Genomic DNA, 14322 nt, shown 5'->3' on the forward strand with positions numbered 1-14322 from the left:
AGAACATGTTCTGTCTGCCCTCCAAATGTGGGATGGAACAGGAGGAACTAAACAGTGCGGCGCTCTGGGCACGGAGATGGACAAACGCAGGCTGGTCTCACGTGGGACAGCTCCTGGAGGAGAACAGCAGAGCCGCGGGCACCCTGTAGGCGACACGTAGCACCCCCCATCACCAGGAAAGCGAAAATGGTGGCAGAGGACAGCCAGGTCTCAGTTTGTGGGGGACAGATTCTAACCTCGCCCCCTCAAAAAGTAAGTTCCAGGTCGATTAAAGAGCTAAGTGTAAGACTATGGAAATGGAATAAAATAAAGGACGTCCACGTAACCTTGAGGAAAGCCACCCTGAGCAGTGCGTGACATTCGTAAAGAGAAAGATGGAAAATTTGACTTTATAAGAATGGGAAACTGTACAACCAAAGATACCATAAGTAGATTTTAAAAAATCACTTCTCCCATAGTACGTACACCCTGAATTTTTGAAGAACTTCTAGAATTGCTAAGAAAAGTCAAAACAACCAGTGTCCAGAACTCTCCTCTTCCTCCTTGAGTTGCCTTTCAGGTGGCCCCAGAAGTCTGTCCTCCACTGAGGGACAGATGAGCTTGACCCCTTTACTGGGGGTTGTTGGATGCCACTGGCCATTCAATCCCATCCAGTCCTCTTTCTTTCTTTCTTTCTTTTTTTTTTTTAAGATTATTTATTTGTCAGAGAGAGAGAGAGCACACAAGCCGGGGGAGCGGCAGGCAGGGGGATAACCTGGCTCTCCACTGAGCAAGGAGCCTGACGTGGGACTCGATCCCAGGACTCTGAGATCATGATCTGGGCCGAAGGCAAACACTTAGCCGACTGAGCCAGCCAGGTGTCCCAAGCCAGTCCTCCTTCTTAGCAAAGTCAGAGCGGTCTTGGGATCGCATTTTTGTTGAGCAGAACGGCTGGGCACCAAGCTCTGCCCTGGGAAAAGTGAATTCACCAGCACCGCGTGAATAAAGGGGCCGTGTGCTGTCGGGGACACCGCAGGGATGGGCTAAAGCCCATTGCCACTGGCCCTGTTCCTTCCACGCCACCTCTGCTGCCGGACCACGCGGCTGGCATGCAGAGGCCATGAATGCGGCGAGCGGAACCCGCTTAGCATTTCTTGCCTGTCAGCCGCTTCGTGGGGGCTACCCTGTGACTCTGTTATGTGGATTCTGGACAGATCTCTGTCTCGGGGTGGGAAGTCTGTGCAGTGGGTTCTTGTTGCACGTGACCACCTTATTCAAGAAATGGAATTCTGCAGGCATCATGCGGGGACTTCTGTCGTAGACCGAGAGACCTTCCTATTTTTCTTTTCCTGCTAAGAGAGATCGTGAGCTCCCGACTGGGCAATTCAGGATGGTCCCCTCAGCTGCCGTCTCTGCTGTTCTGTTTCCAGAAGCCATTGATTTAGGCCTCATTCTCTTCCATTTCACAATGTGATTAAATACGCCGCGCGGGTCGTCATCTTGTTAGAAAAGACAGCTCGCGGGAGGGTAAGGTGGTGACGTCCCCGGGGTCTGTTCTGCCGCTGGGTTTGGGGAAACCCTCAGCATCAGAGCTTTTTTGAAGGGTGTCAGAGAGACAAGAGTGGGACCGGGACGCTTCTTAACACCGCATTGATCATCTCTAAGTAAATCAGACCTTCCTGCCGGAGGTCCTGGCCGGGTCAAGCCAGACTTGGCATTAAATATTAAGACCGCCGGTTCAATATTTTATGCCAAGAGGGAATCCCGTAGGTGAAAGCAGGAGAAGCAGATCGGAGGTGGTCGGCTTATTGTGAGCAGGCAAGAAGCTACGTGACTGAACCGACTTTCTCCTCTTTATAGGGTCACTGCTACTACCACGGACACGTGCAAGGACACTCTGGTTCCACCGCCAGCTTCAGCACTTGCTCTGGCCTCAAGTAAGTGACCCTGACGGGGCCGGCTCCGGTCCCCAGCATGACTGCCACCTCCTTCTTCCCCCCATTCGCTCTCAAGGATCAACAGTAAATGGTGGGGCCTGAGCCCCCCCCCCCCCCCCCCCGTGAGACAGAGAAGCCCCTCCAGACACCTCAAGGGAGCACAGCGTGCCCGGGATCTTAGCTTCTCTGCCCCAGCAGCCCTTTCTAGAAGGTTCTTAGGCCTGGTGGGTTGAGAGCCATGGATGGGGCTGAGCTTCTACATCCGAGGATTTTGTGACGATCTTTCGCTTATGTGGCTCTTGGGCTTAATAATCCTGGTGTTAAAAGGTAGGAGCTCGGGTCCTAGCGTTCAGGCTGTCGCTCGGGAGACACGCAGAGGCGTCCCCTGCCGGGAGGCGAAGCAAGCACCCAGCCGAGCCGAGCGAGGAGAGTGGAATCCGGGCGTGGGTCGCAGGGGCTTTCGCTACGCGGCTGCGCACGTGTCAGGAAACTGCTCCCTTCCGGGGCTGGACGAGCCAACCCGCGCGGCTCGCCCTGCCAGGTCTCACTCGTTGGCCACCAGCTGGCTCTCCTGTGTCTCCATGAGGCGCCTCAGCCTTTTTGCTGGATCCATTCGCCGGGTTTGTGAACCAGCCGCCTGCATCCCCCAGGCGCTGTGAGGCCCCAGGCTCGGTGAGGAGAGGGACGAGGGCCTGGGAGGCGCGCCGGCTTGAGTGAGACCGGGCCGCCCTCTGGGACCCGGGGACGCCGCGTCTCTGAGAGTCCCACGCGGGACACTGTACACTCACGACACACGGCACCGCACACAGACACAGTGTGCCACACACGCTACCACACACACAGACATCACCCACGCTACAGCATGCACAGCACAAACACGCACCACACACACAATATACTCCATGTGACGTACCACACACAGCACACAATGTACCACGCACCACACACACACTACAACATACACAGCACAAACACCACATACACAACAAACCACAAGTGACGTACCACATACAACGTACAGAATATACCAGACGTGACACACACACAATGTACCATACGTGACATCTCACACACACACACACACATCTCACACACACACAACATCCATAGCCCAAATACCGCACACACACAATACACCAGAAGTGACATACCACACGCAGACACACACACACACACACTCACACAGGTCAGTCAAGTCCTGCGAGTGTGAGGGGAGTGGCGGCCGCCCGGCCTCCTCAGCGTGTGAACGGCTGTGGACGAAGCCGGGCGCTCACCGAGCGCTGACGGGACACGGACTCCCAGATTCACGCTGACACGCGGCGGCCGTGGAACCCGCGTCAGTTAATAAGGAATCCCGTGGGCCGCACCTCCTGGGCCGCCCGGGCTCTGCGGGTCACCCCCCAGGGGACCGCGGCCCGGAGCGCGGCTGCGGGAAGCCCCCGCCAGGGCAGGCGGCGGGCGGGCGCCGGCTGCGGGAGCCCCTCCCCGTGTGGGGCCGGCGCCCCCCAGACAAGGCTCTTCCGTCAGCCCCTCCTCGGCCGCTTCTCGCTCTCGTTCCCCTTCTGTGGGCTCCTCTGTCTGCACTTGCGTGTCCCGGGCGCAGCGCAGGGCCGTCCCTCAGCCGCGCGCCGCAGAGCCCGCTCCTCCCGCCGCACCGACGACTCCGTCTCGGTCCGATCCGGTCCCCGCCCCCGGGGACGGGCCCCCTTCCCAGCTGCCGCGGCCCCGGTCGCCCGCACAATGTCCAGGCGTCAGGAGAGGAGGGGGACATCCCGCCCCGCTCGGCAATCTGCTTTTGTCTCGGGCGTTGTCTTGACATCCTTCCTCCGTGGCTCACGTGCGACTGGCTCGCTCCTCCGACGGCGCGCCTGAGTTCGCAGCGTCCTGTCTCGTCCCCCCTCCATGGTGCCCCTTTAGGCGGTTTCCAGCCTCGCTCATTTACAGACTGCGCTGGCCGCGCGGGTCCTCAGGAGGTCTCAGGGGGTCCGTGGCTCGGTGCACAGGGCCCGGGGAGACGGGGGAGAAGAGCAGGTGCTGGGTGGACGCCCCAACCTTTCACCAGCAACAGTTCTGCCACCTCCTCCTTCCAAGTGCTGTCCCAGCGCCCGCGCTGGCCGCCAAGCTGAGAGTCTCTCCTCACATCCTCCCCAATCCCAGACATCTGGCTTATTGTCAGTGTTTACAGCTGGAATCCAGCAAAATGTACAAAAAGCTAACCTTTCCCTCCTCACGCTCCTTCCACTCCTCTCAGGTGGAACATGGCAGCAGCGTGGGGGTCCCTCCAGCCTGCCTCCTCGTCCTGGGCACCAGGCCTGGGCAAGGCCCCGTGCATGTGCGTTTCTCTATTTTTATAAAAATAGAGTCACGTCATACTCTTCACTCTACCCTGATTCTTCTGTCTCTGCAAGTCAAGAGACAGAGACTTAAATCTCTCTGTGGTTCCCTCCCTTGAGGGTGTACGTGTTTCTGCACACTGTTGCTCTCATGAAACATTTCGATATCCCATTTATAGGACACTATTTAACTTTGAAACATCTGCTAATCCGGTATGTGAGCAGAGTGATCTCGCTGCTGATGGATTTGCTGCTCTCCTGTTGCTAAGGGTTCCTCCGGCAAACATTCCTTGAGCGCTTCCTCAGTGCGACACTGAAGGAGGCGGGGCGAGCTGTGCAGACGTCTGCAGGAAGCACGTTCCTGGCAGAGGGAACAGCATGTGCTAAGCCCCTGACACAGGAAAATGCCCGGGGTTGGCAGAGCAGCAAGGTGACCAGTGTGGCTGGGGCAGAGCAGGCAGAGGAGGCAGAGGAAGCTGAGGTCAAGGAGAAGGAGAAGGGCCTTGGCCTCTCCCTTGTCTATGACAGGGTCACAGGAACTTTGCGCTGAGGGATGTCTCACTTGACGTTGACAAGGTCACTCTGCCTGCTGGGCTGAAACTGGACAGTAGGGGGAGCAGGCAGAGGCGCAGAGCTCAACGAGACACCTTCCCAAGAATCCTGCCGGGTTACCGGAGCCTGGGTAGAGGGGGCACTTGCAGACAAGCAAGAATCCAGAAACTTCTTCAAGGGTTTAGAGATTTTGGTACCCCTGACATCTACATAAGCTTCTGACCATTGCCTTCTCCACCACAAGTGCTCTGTGTCTAAAACTCACTCCCCCAGGGTAGTGTGGGGCACAAATACACGAAGGGGCCAAGCTCCTGCCGCTGAGTGAGAGGTTACTGAGGAAGCCGTGGGAAAGCCCTTCAAGAGGCAGGGCCTCCCAGGCATGTGCGGGCCCAGCAGGCGTGCTGGGTGCTCGGTGGAGGAGGAGGGGGAGGAGGACATTGTTTGCAAGTGACGGTACACACAGAGAGGACATCAGCTCTCCGTGGACTGAGGTGCACGAGGGAGGGACTTGGAAAGAGTCTTTTGTCTTTTCAAAAGGCTGTCGGCTTACATCCTCAGAGACCAAGTAGAAGTATGAGGACCCCTCTTTCAAGTTCAGCAGAGTTCCTCTAAAATACCTCTGGTTGGCCCTGACTGGGTCATTGGTCCCTCCCTGAAACAATCACAGTGGCCAGTGGTGGGTGTGATGCTCTGGTTTAAGTCCCTGGGTCAGGCTGGGGGTGAACCCCACCCAACCCCAGGGATGGGAAGTGGGGAGAGTGAGTGCTCCAAGGAAAACCAGGGGTCTTTTTGCCAGAGAAAGGGCAAATGAGGGCCAAGACCGTAAGCAACAAACAGGCCTCTTCCAACAATGGCTTCTACACATCTGTGAAGAAGTTTTAGACCATCGAAACTGAGAACAGGCATTAAGGGAGGCATCGGGATTGGTTTGGTAAGTTTCAGGTGATTTTCATAGGCATTTCAAGCTCTTGGTAGATAAAGAGAAAGGGGTCTCTCCAAGGTATTCCATTTACAAACCAGTGACTTTAGTTAATTAGTTTTAAAAAATGAAGAGGAAGGGGGCACCTGGGTGGCTCCGTCAGTTAAGCATCTGACTCTTGGTTTTGGCTCAGGTCATAATCCCAGGGTGGTGGGATCAAGCCCCGTGTCAGGCTCTGAGCCCAGCTGCCATCTGCTTCAGATTCTCTCTCCCTCTTCCTCTGCCCCTCCAGGTTGTGCTCTCCCTTTCTCTCATACGAATAAATAAATCTTTAAAAAAATAGAAAATGAAGAACAATTGGATAGCGTATTCCCGGAGTAATATTCGAATAGGATAAACCTGCCTTCTGTGCTTGGCCATGTCCCTCGGTCATAACACCCACCCTTCCACCAGGGCTGTCCACAAAAGGCGCAGGTACCTGTCCTCCCACACGGAGAGGCCAGCCTCTCTGTCCGGTTTGAGGAGCATCTGCTTCTCAGCCTCTACCTCTCATCTCCAGCACCTGGACAACGTTCCGTCCAGGGTACATCACACAGACCATAATCGGGCAAAGGAAAGCTGTGAAGTTACTCGTAGCTGGGGTTTCAGGAAAAGTCAGAAGAGCACGTGCTGCATGTCGTCTGGTGTCCACCATCAAGATGGGTGGGGACGATGATGGGAGATCCCAAGGAGGGTGGCGCTCCTGAGAATTCGGACGTACCAGCTCTTTGTGCTGTTGTGACAAAAGCAGCAAACTGTGCATCCATGGAGAAATTCTGGAGTTAAGGAGTCAACCTCGTGACCTTGCAAGCAGAGAATCAGAACAGAGAAAAAGCTCTGCTGAACCAACTACCCACCGGAAGAAGAATCGATTGAGCCTGGAGATAAAGGGGAGAGTCAGCCCTCATGGCACCAGCCTAGCAGATTTAGGCATTGAAAATTCTGTTCAGCCGCCGGCGGAGCCCCTGGCCACTGCGCGACCGCGCTTGGGGGGGCGGTCGCTCCAAGGTGACGCGCGGCCGCCTCCGCCCCCTGGAGGCGGGGCTGGCGGGCGGGGGTCTAGGAAGTCGGACGGCGCGAGACGTGCCCCCGCCCCCGGCGCGTCCCGGCCGTTTCTGCGCATGCGAGCGGCCGTTTCTGCGCATGCGAGTGACGGCGGCGGGTCCCGGCAGGAGCCGCTACGGTTGTTTCCCACACAGAGGAGCTCTCTCATGGAGTGACTCCCTGGGTCTTCGTGCAGCCATGGAGGATAAACCGTCTGTCTGGGGCTCTCTGAAACAGCGGACCAGGCCTTTGTTAATCAACCTGAGCAAGAGGAGGGTGAAAACCCGAACAAGCCCCTAGGCCTACGGGCCAGGCGTTCCCTGGACCGCCACCTCAGCCTCTCTGTCTGACCTCTTGGAGGCTGAGGCCTTGGCCCCAGAGGGCAGGCCTTAACTCTGGGCCCTAGTCGTCGTACACCTCGGTGCCCAGCAGCCTGTCAACGGCGGGGATCTTGCCCAAGAGCAGCAGTAGCTCCTTGAAACAGTCTGAGGAGGAATTGGACTGGAGCCAGGAAGAAGCCGGCTACCTCCGTGTGGTGGAAACGGACCCCGAGGAGCCTATGCCTCTCCCGCCGAGGACAGGAGGCCTTCCAGCAATGGCATCCTGGATCTGCTGCAGAAGACGCCGGCTGGAGACGAGGCCCTGGAAGAGCCAGAGAAGCTGTGCGAAGTGGCGATCTGAATGCTTCTCTGACATCCCAACAATGTGAAGAACAATCTATGTTTGGGGAAGCCAGTGATGGCTTGAGTAACCTGCCCAGTCCTTTTGCCTACCTCCTCACCATCCACCTGAAGGAAGGCCGGAACCTGGTCATCCGGGACCGCTGTGGGCAAAGTGAGAGGGCAACTGTGTCCTAGAAGCTGGCTGGCCTCCCCATCCCCCAATGCAACTGCCGTGCACTGGTTGTCAGGCAACTGTTTACCTTAGAGGTAGAGCGTCCCCAAGGTTCTGAGCCTTCAGTTGAGACCCAGAGAACACTGGCCTTTGGAGGCAGAGCTAGGGAGCTCTCCACAGCCGTGGATGGCCTCCTGCCTGCCATTGATCCATTTCCACTTGGTCCTAGACCACCTGTGCGGTCCTCCGCTGGTGATTTCTGAACGCTGGAGACACGTTTCAGGTCTCCGTGGATTTCCCTGGGAGATCCTGGTATAAACTGTGATACTGGTTTTACCAGTGAAGAAACAACACATTTTAGAGAAGTGTGAAGGTGTCGGGCAAAAGGTGTTTCGCCCACGCTGAAGTCTGTGGAAAAGGCAGTGAGAATATGGAACCGCTGACACAAGCTGATGATGCCCGAGGTCTGCCCGGGGCGGAGGCCAGTCTTCCCAACTTAAAATCCTCGTGCTTATCAGCAATAAATACAGACCACTGTAGGCTGTCTCTTCAGAATACTGTTGACTTTCTGAAAAAGTTACTGAAGGGCCAGCCTCCTCAATCGTCTCAAGAGACTGGTGACAGACCCATCTTCAAAGCCTCAGAAGAGAAGGGAGAAGACTTTTGGGAGAAAACCCTGGGTGATCTGAATGAAAACCCTCCTGATCTCCAGAGTCCAGAACGGCTCGCCCAAGAAACTGCGAGATGGAAGCAGAGACTCCAAGAAATGCAGCAGGAAAAAGAAAGGCTTGAACAGTCAAACGCAGGATTCCAACAGGCCCTGAACGAGAAAGTCAGCCAGTTAGTACCGGTGGGTGAAAACTTGCTGAAGACCTTCCCCGGGCCCACTCACCTTGGAGATCATTTGGGTCATGTCAACTGTGAGGTCGAGGAAAAGAGGGAAACAGAAAATGATGATGGCCCCATCCACGGGTCAGAGGGTGATCTGAAGGGTGTCACTGATGATGCTGATTCCAACGTGTCCCTTCAAAGTGCTGAAGCGAAAAAGCAGGAACTAGCCAGACAATTGCAGGAAGGAAAGCAAATGAATGAGGAGCTTATGGGACAAATAACAGATCTTCAAGCCAAGGAGGCCTCTTTGCAGCGTGAAAATTCACAGCTTGAAGAGGAGATTCAGCAGCTGAAACAGAAGCTTCGAACTCTGCCTATATTATATCAAGAATGCATCAGCCCCATTGAGAGAAAATGGTCTGAGGCAGAAGAGCAGTGCGCAGACATTAAGTGGAATCTTTCCTGCACACGTAGAAACATCAAGGCCATGTCTCAGACTCGAGACTTCTACAAGGAGATCGCTGAAGACACCAGGAGACAATTGGAGGAAAATGCCATACACTATCAAAAGGGGATCCTCTTCCATGCAAAGAGAGCTCAGGAAAGCTGGATGGCAGCTGTGCTGACCGAGAGAAGCCTCAAGGAGCTAAAGAAAGAAAGTGATTACAACAGGCAAATGTTGGCCAAAGCAGAGTCCAACTTCCAGCTTTTCCCAAGTGGCCCTTTTACTCCTGCTCCTCCACCAGCTGCCCACAGAGGCCCAGTAGTGTCAGAGAACCCCTGGATCATCAGCACCTCCAGGAAGGAGAAGAGCCAGGACTTGAGGGCCCAGGCAGCTGGGCCACACCAACAGAGACCCCTGCGGATTTGACTGAGCTCACCACAGGCCAGTCCTGAACTCCCACAACCACAGCATAACATCTGCATGTGTTTTCTGTCTTTAAAGTTATTTTGACTTATCTCTTTTTAGTTTAGGTATTATTTAGATAGTTAGATAGTTATTTAATTGATAGTACAATTGCTTTTATTCAAGTAGATTTAGCATTATAGTTTTCAGATAGTATTTTTCCATTAAAGTGTCATTTCCTATAATTCTTACAGATGTATTATTTTCACCAGACCCTCTAGAACTAGAAAATATTAAGTTAAAGATTTAAGTTAAAGATCTCCAGTTACTTTAACAATTATCAAAATTTGGCATGGATACAAACATTTAAAATAATCAACCTTTTTTTAAGAACGTTTTTCTATGACATGAACATTTTTGTGTGCTGTTTTCATACACATAAGCTTGTATTAGACATCTGCACAAGTAAATTAATATGTATCTGAATAAATTTTGATTTGAAAAACTGGGGAAAAGAAAACCCTAAAACAACAATTTCCTATTCCAACTTCATAAAATTTTGATTATCTTAGCAGAGTTTAAAATTACAATTTTTTCTCCCTTTGTTAACTTTTTAAAACTCTTTTCCTTTTGTTTAAGATATTGTTTGCTAAATGTTTAGACAGTTCTCAATTTTATGTAGCGAAAATAAAAGTTTTTCAGAGATGGCAAGCAAAAAGACCTCCCCCATGCGGTTTACAAGGCACTTTTAGTCAGTTTGGCGGTAACAGAGAGTAATAGAACCGTAAAGAAAGCTGCCAATTTTTAAAACAATTTTAAAGAGAGAAAGAAATGATGTTCACACAGTTTGTATAATATGCAAAATATACCTAGCTCGTATATACACAAAAGGAGAATTGCCCAATATATCAGATAGATGCTCTGTTCCTGGGGGCTGTGGAAGCAGAAAGCAAGGCAAAAAGCAGAGGGAGACTCCCAGATGCTAACAACAGGGGGAGCTGTTCCCACTCTTGGGCCTGCCTGGAGGGAGGAGGGGGAAATTGGTGCCATCAGGGCCCAGGGCAGGCAGATTTAGTTCCAGGCCACCACAATAATGCAAATGTCACCATAAAGCACATAATTCATTAATTAATATTTTTTATGGAAATCATTTTTTTTCACGTTTCCCAGTGCATATAAAAGGTGTTTATCCCACGACACTGCAGTCTTGTGAGTGTGCAATAGCATTATCTCTAAACAAATAAAAATTAAGCCTTGTTTAAAAAAAAAAAAATTCTGTTCAGTATGGTGTGATCCAAAAGCATACTCAGATCTAGGAATGTGTGGGGGAAACCCAAATGTCCTAGGGGACACATTCATTAGAGCCCATCAGATTACAGCTTTGCAGAGAAAGAGCCGGGAAGGAACGTCCTGCACAGCTTCAGAAAGACTGGTTCACACGTGGGCAGCTAGGAAAAACTCGGTCCTGGAAGAGACAAGAGAGGAAGGAAGCAAGCAAGTCTGCCTTCTTCATTTGAAGCTTGAGGTGGAGAAGATAAGGAGAAAGAAAAGCATAAAGATCCCAGCAGGATTAAAGAGGGAACAGCTCTTTACTAGAGGGGGTGATGGAGTGCAACGTGGAAAAAATGAGTGCAGCCGTGGAGTCTGTTCTTACTTTGAGAGGACTCCAGGTCAAAGGCAAAGTTCAGGTGTAAGTTAATTTTCTGCTATTTCACACGTCTCTCCAGAATGCTCAGTCCTCATTAGCCTATGTGTCCCCAAAACGCTCAGTCCTCGTCACATGGTTCCAGTGCAAAGACACATGGTTCTCCTTTGACATTCTGGACTCTCATTTGCTCTCCCTGCTTCGTGCCTCACGTCCCCTACCCGTAAGCCCTTAACCCACACCATCCCCGCGGGCATCACAGACTCCCCCACACAGCACTGCACAGGGACCCAGCTGGGGACAGAAGTCTGCTCCCTCCCTAGAGGTGCCACCCTGCTGTGTTCGTGTTCTGTCATAGGACAGACGTCTGGTCCCACTTCTGGGATTAGCCACGTGTTCTCCCATCCCCGGCAGGCTCAGTGGTTAAAAGGAGGTGGAATTTCTGAAGGAACCTCTGGTGGTTTAACAGACTGAAGCCAACGTTCCCTCCATAGTTGAGACACTGGTATCTCGAGTTGTAAACTAGGACGGGTTGTAATACTGATTTCACTCTTAAATGGGGTTGAAGCTGCTTGAGCACAAAGCGTGCACGCACTCGCACTCACACCTCATGCCTGCACTTCCGTCCTCACGTGCAGGCACACTTACACTGTCGTTCACCATCGTCCCGTGGCTGGCACACTCGCACTGGTGGACTTACACACACATACTAACACTCTCTCAGATGCATGTACACACATGTGCACACACACGTGTCCCCTGGGGTAGTGGTGACACACGGTGGGGGCCAGACCTTCTTCCTCATCATCCTTACGGTTTCTGCTTCCCTGAGGGTGGGGCGGTGTTACTACCACCATGGTGAGAGCTCCTGACGGAGGCTCCGCCATCGGCAGCCTGGTCCCCACACCATGCGACGCTGTTCCAAGGCACAGCTTCTGTCTCAAGAAAGAGGCATCTCCCGCATTTACGCGCCTCTGCGTGTTCTCCTGTGATGCTCACCAGAGCCACGGGAAGGCACAGCTCTACCTTGAGGAAGCCCCCCCACCCCAATTCCACTGTTTTCTAGCTGTTTCCAGAGCATTCCTCATGCATCTCCTCGTCTTTGTCCCTGCTGTCCTTCTGCCTGGGACATGCTTCTCTCTCTGCCTTCCATTTGGCTTTAAAAGCTTCAACAAATCAAATGATGTGTCCTGCATGAAGGCCCGTCCCTGCCTCCCAAAGATTCTCCCCATGCAGATCAACCCTGCCTCGTCTGCACCGTCACAGGCAGCCCTTTCCTGCCACGGAGCAGGTGATTTATAAACATCTCTTCACACCCCTGCGTTAAGGCTCCTCGCTCTGTTCGTATACCTTGTTGTAAGGACCTTCACGATGGGGAACATTTCTGATACATTGCTTGTAGTGCCTGGAGCTCTCAGCACTCGCCTTCGATGTGAGAGACAGCACAAAATGTTTTCAGAAATTCAGGTGCATATAAATATTCAGATGTAAGTCTCTTTGTTACCCCAGTGAGGACATATATTATTATGTTCCTTTAAACTGTATAATAAACAAAGTTTGCTGCACCAAATTTTATATGATGAAATCAAATATCGCACAGAATGTAGGAATGAATACACTTGTCCCATACTACTGAAAAATAGTCAATTTATTTTTCAAAAGAATTAACCAGCGTTATGGTCCATGGAGTCAGAAATAACCATTATAATGAAAATAATCATTTGCAATTTAAGGGAAAGGCAACCATTGTAAAAGAAAAAAAAAAGTTCTGCTTTTATACTGTATTATTATTTTATTATTTACAATTTAACAGACAAGTTGAATTGACCCATTTGAAAAACTCACCCAGAAATCTCCGCTGATAAAGTAAGAGGAGGAAGGAACCTAGGAGGAAGAGCAGACAGAGGGAGCAAGGCAGGCTGGAAACTGAGCCGCGGGCTTCCCGCAGGCCCCCACGTCCAGCGCCATGGCTCACCGCCTTCCTGGCCCCTCACGCCTTCACTCCAGGTCCCTCACCTGGATGGGTGTGGTTTTTTATCAGATCTCACAGCTCAACCTAAATGGCCTGCCGCCAAGTGGCCTAACGGGCCAGAAAGTCAGGCGCACAGAGCTGACCTTGCATTCCCTTTCCTGTCTGCCAGACCGTGAGTTCCAGGCAGGCGGGGCACTGGGCTCAGCCTAAAACCTGGAAAGTTATAGGTGCTCAGGCAACCTCAGTGGAGAAAACATGCTCTCTCCCCAAGTCATTAAGTGGTCAGTGACAATCTTTGCCAGTCTGAATTTTTTTTTAATTAATTCATTTATTTGAGAGAGAGAGAGAGAGAGAATGGGGAAGGAGCCGAGGGACAGAGACAAGTAGACTCAGTGCTGAGGGCAGAGCCAGATGTGGGGCTCGATCCCACAATCTTGAGATCATGACCTGAGCCGAAGTCAAGAGTCAGAAGCTTCACCGACGGGCACCCAGGCATTCCTTGGCCAGTCCAAATTTTTAAAACATCTCTAAGGTCATATTAAGGAAGAAATGGGCTAGAGAGGAGGTAAAGTCAATTCGGCCTTGAGCTCTGCACTGAGACCCTCTGCTCCCTCAGCTTCTAGGCTAGGACCTGGCCTCTGCTACCTGCCCTCAGCCCTCTGGCCACACCTGCCACCTCTGGCCCTGCTTCTTGTCCTGGCCTCCTCCGAAGGAGGAGGAGACGTGCGTTCGTGGTCCTGTGGGAACATTGGTGGAAACCAGTGCTGGGATCACAACTGATCTGTCTGCTGGTCTGCCCTGGTGTCCATCCTGAAGGTCGCCCAAGGTCAAGTGTCAGCGCTCCCTGCCCCACTCTGCCTCAAATGCCAAAGCGTCCAAATCTGAACTCCTCAGTCCCCAGATGGGCTCTCCTCTACCGCTTTTCCACGGAAGGTCCAGCCCATCTCTGGATCCAAAGCTTGGCCCCTGGTGACCTTTGATGACCCCGCTGGTGCTCCCGCAGACCCCGCAGACTTCCGCGTTGCCCCCCCCCCAACCCTTGCTCCGAGACTGTTCAGCTGCCTCCCACCCGTGCTTCCTGCCTCCTCCCTTCCCTTCACAGCCATCTTGCACATTCCAGAAGGTCGTGTTTCAGAAACACTGCCTGCTCATAACAGAAGTCCTGCCCTCACCCCCGCACGCGGAGCCACAGGGCTTCCTGCAGCCTGCGATCAGAGCCTCTTGCTCCCTCACACCCGTGTGCCACCGTTCCCACTCACACGTGTGTGCAACCGCTCGCGGGCCGGCTTCTCGCGTCCCGATCCCCCGCCGGTCATGCCAGTCCTGGTGCCGGGCCGGGAAAACCACTGCGAATGAGGAAGATCCTCCCTGGGTGTGGAAAGCAGCCAGA

The 14322-nt window shown here is 52.9% G+C and overlaps 1 protein-coding gene and 1 pseudogene across 1 annotated transcript in view; both read left to right on the forward strand.

Annotated features, from left to right (window-relative positions):
- ADAM12 (ADAM metallopeptidase domain 12) overlaps nucleotides 1-14322 on the forward strand; it is a 337607-nt gene that overhangs the window by 224958 nt on the left and 98327 nt on the right. The window contains exon 5 of the mRNA XM_045068602.1: nucleotides 1840-1916. Within this exon, the coding sequence (XP_044924537.1) occupies nucleotides 1840-1916 (77 nt within the window). The remainder of the gene's footprint in view (nucleotides 1-1839; nucleotides 1917-14322) is intronic.
- On the forward strand, nucleotides 6903-7660 carry LOC123388664 (annotated as a pseudogene).

The sequence above is a fragment of the Mustela putorius genome, unplaced genomic scaffold, assembly GCF_011764305.1.
Source record: "Mustela putorius furo isolate JIRA1106 unplaced genomic scaffold, ASM1176430v1.1 tig00003909_pilon_pilon_pilon, whole genome shotgun sequence".
Taxonomy (NCBI): Eukaryota; Metazoa; Chordata; class Mammalia; order Carnivora; family Mustelidae; genus Mustela; species Mustela putorius.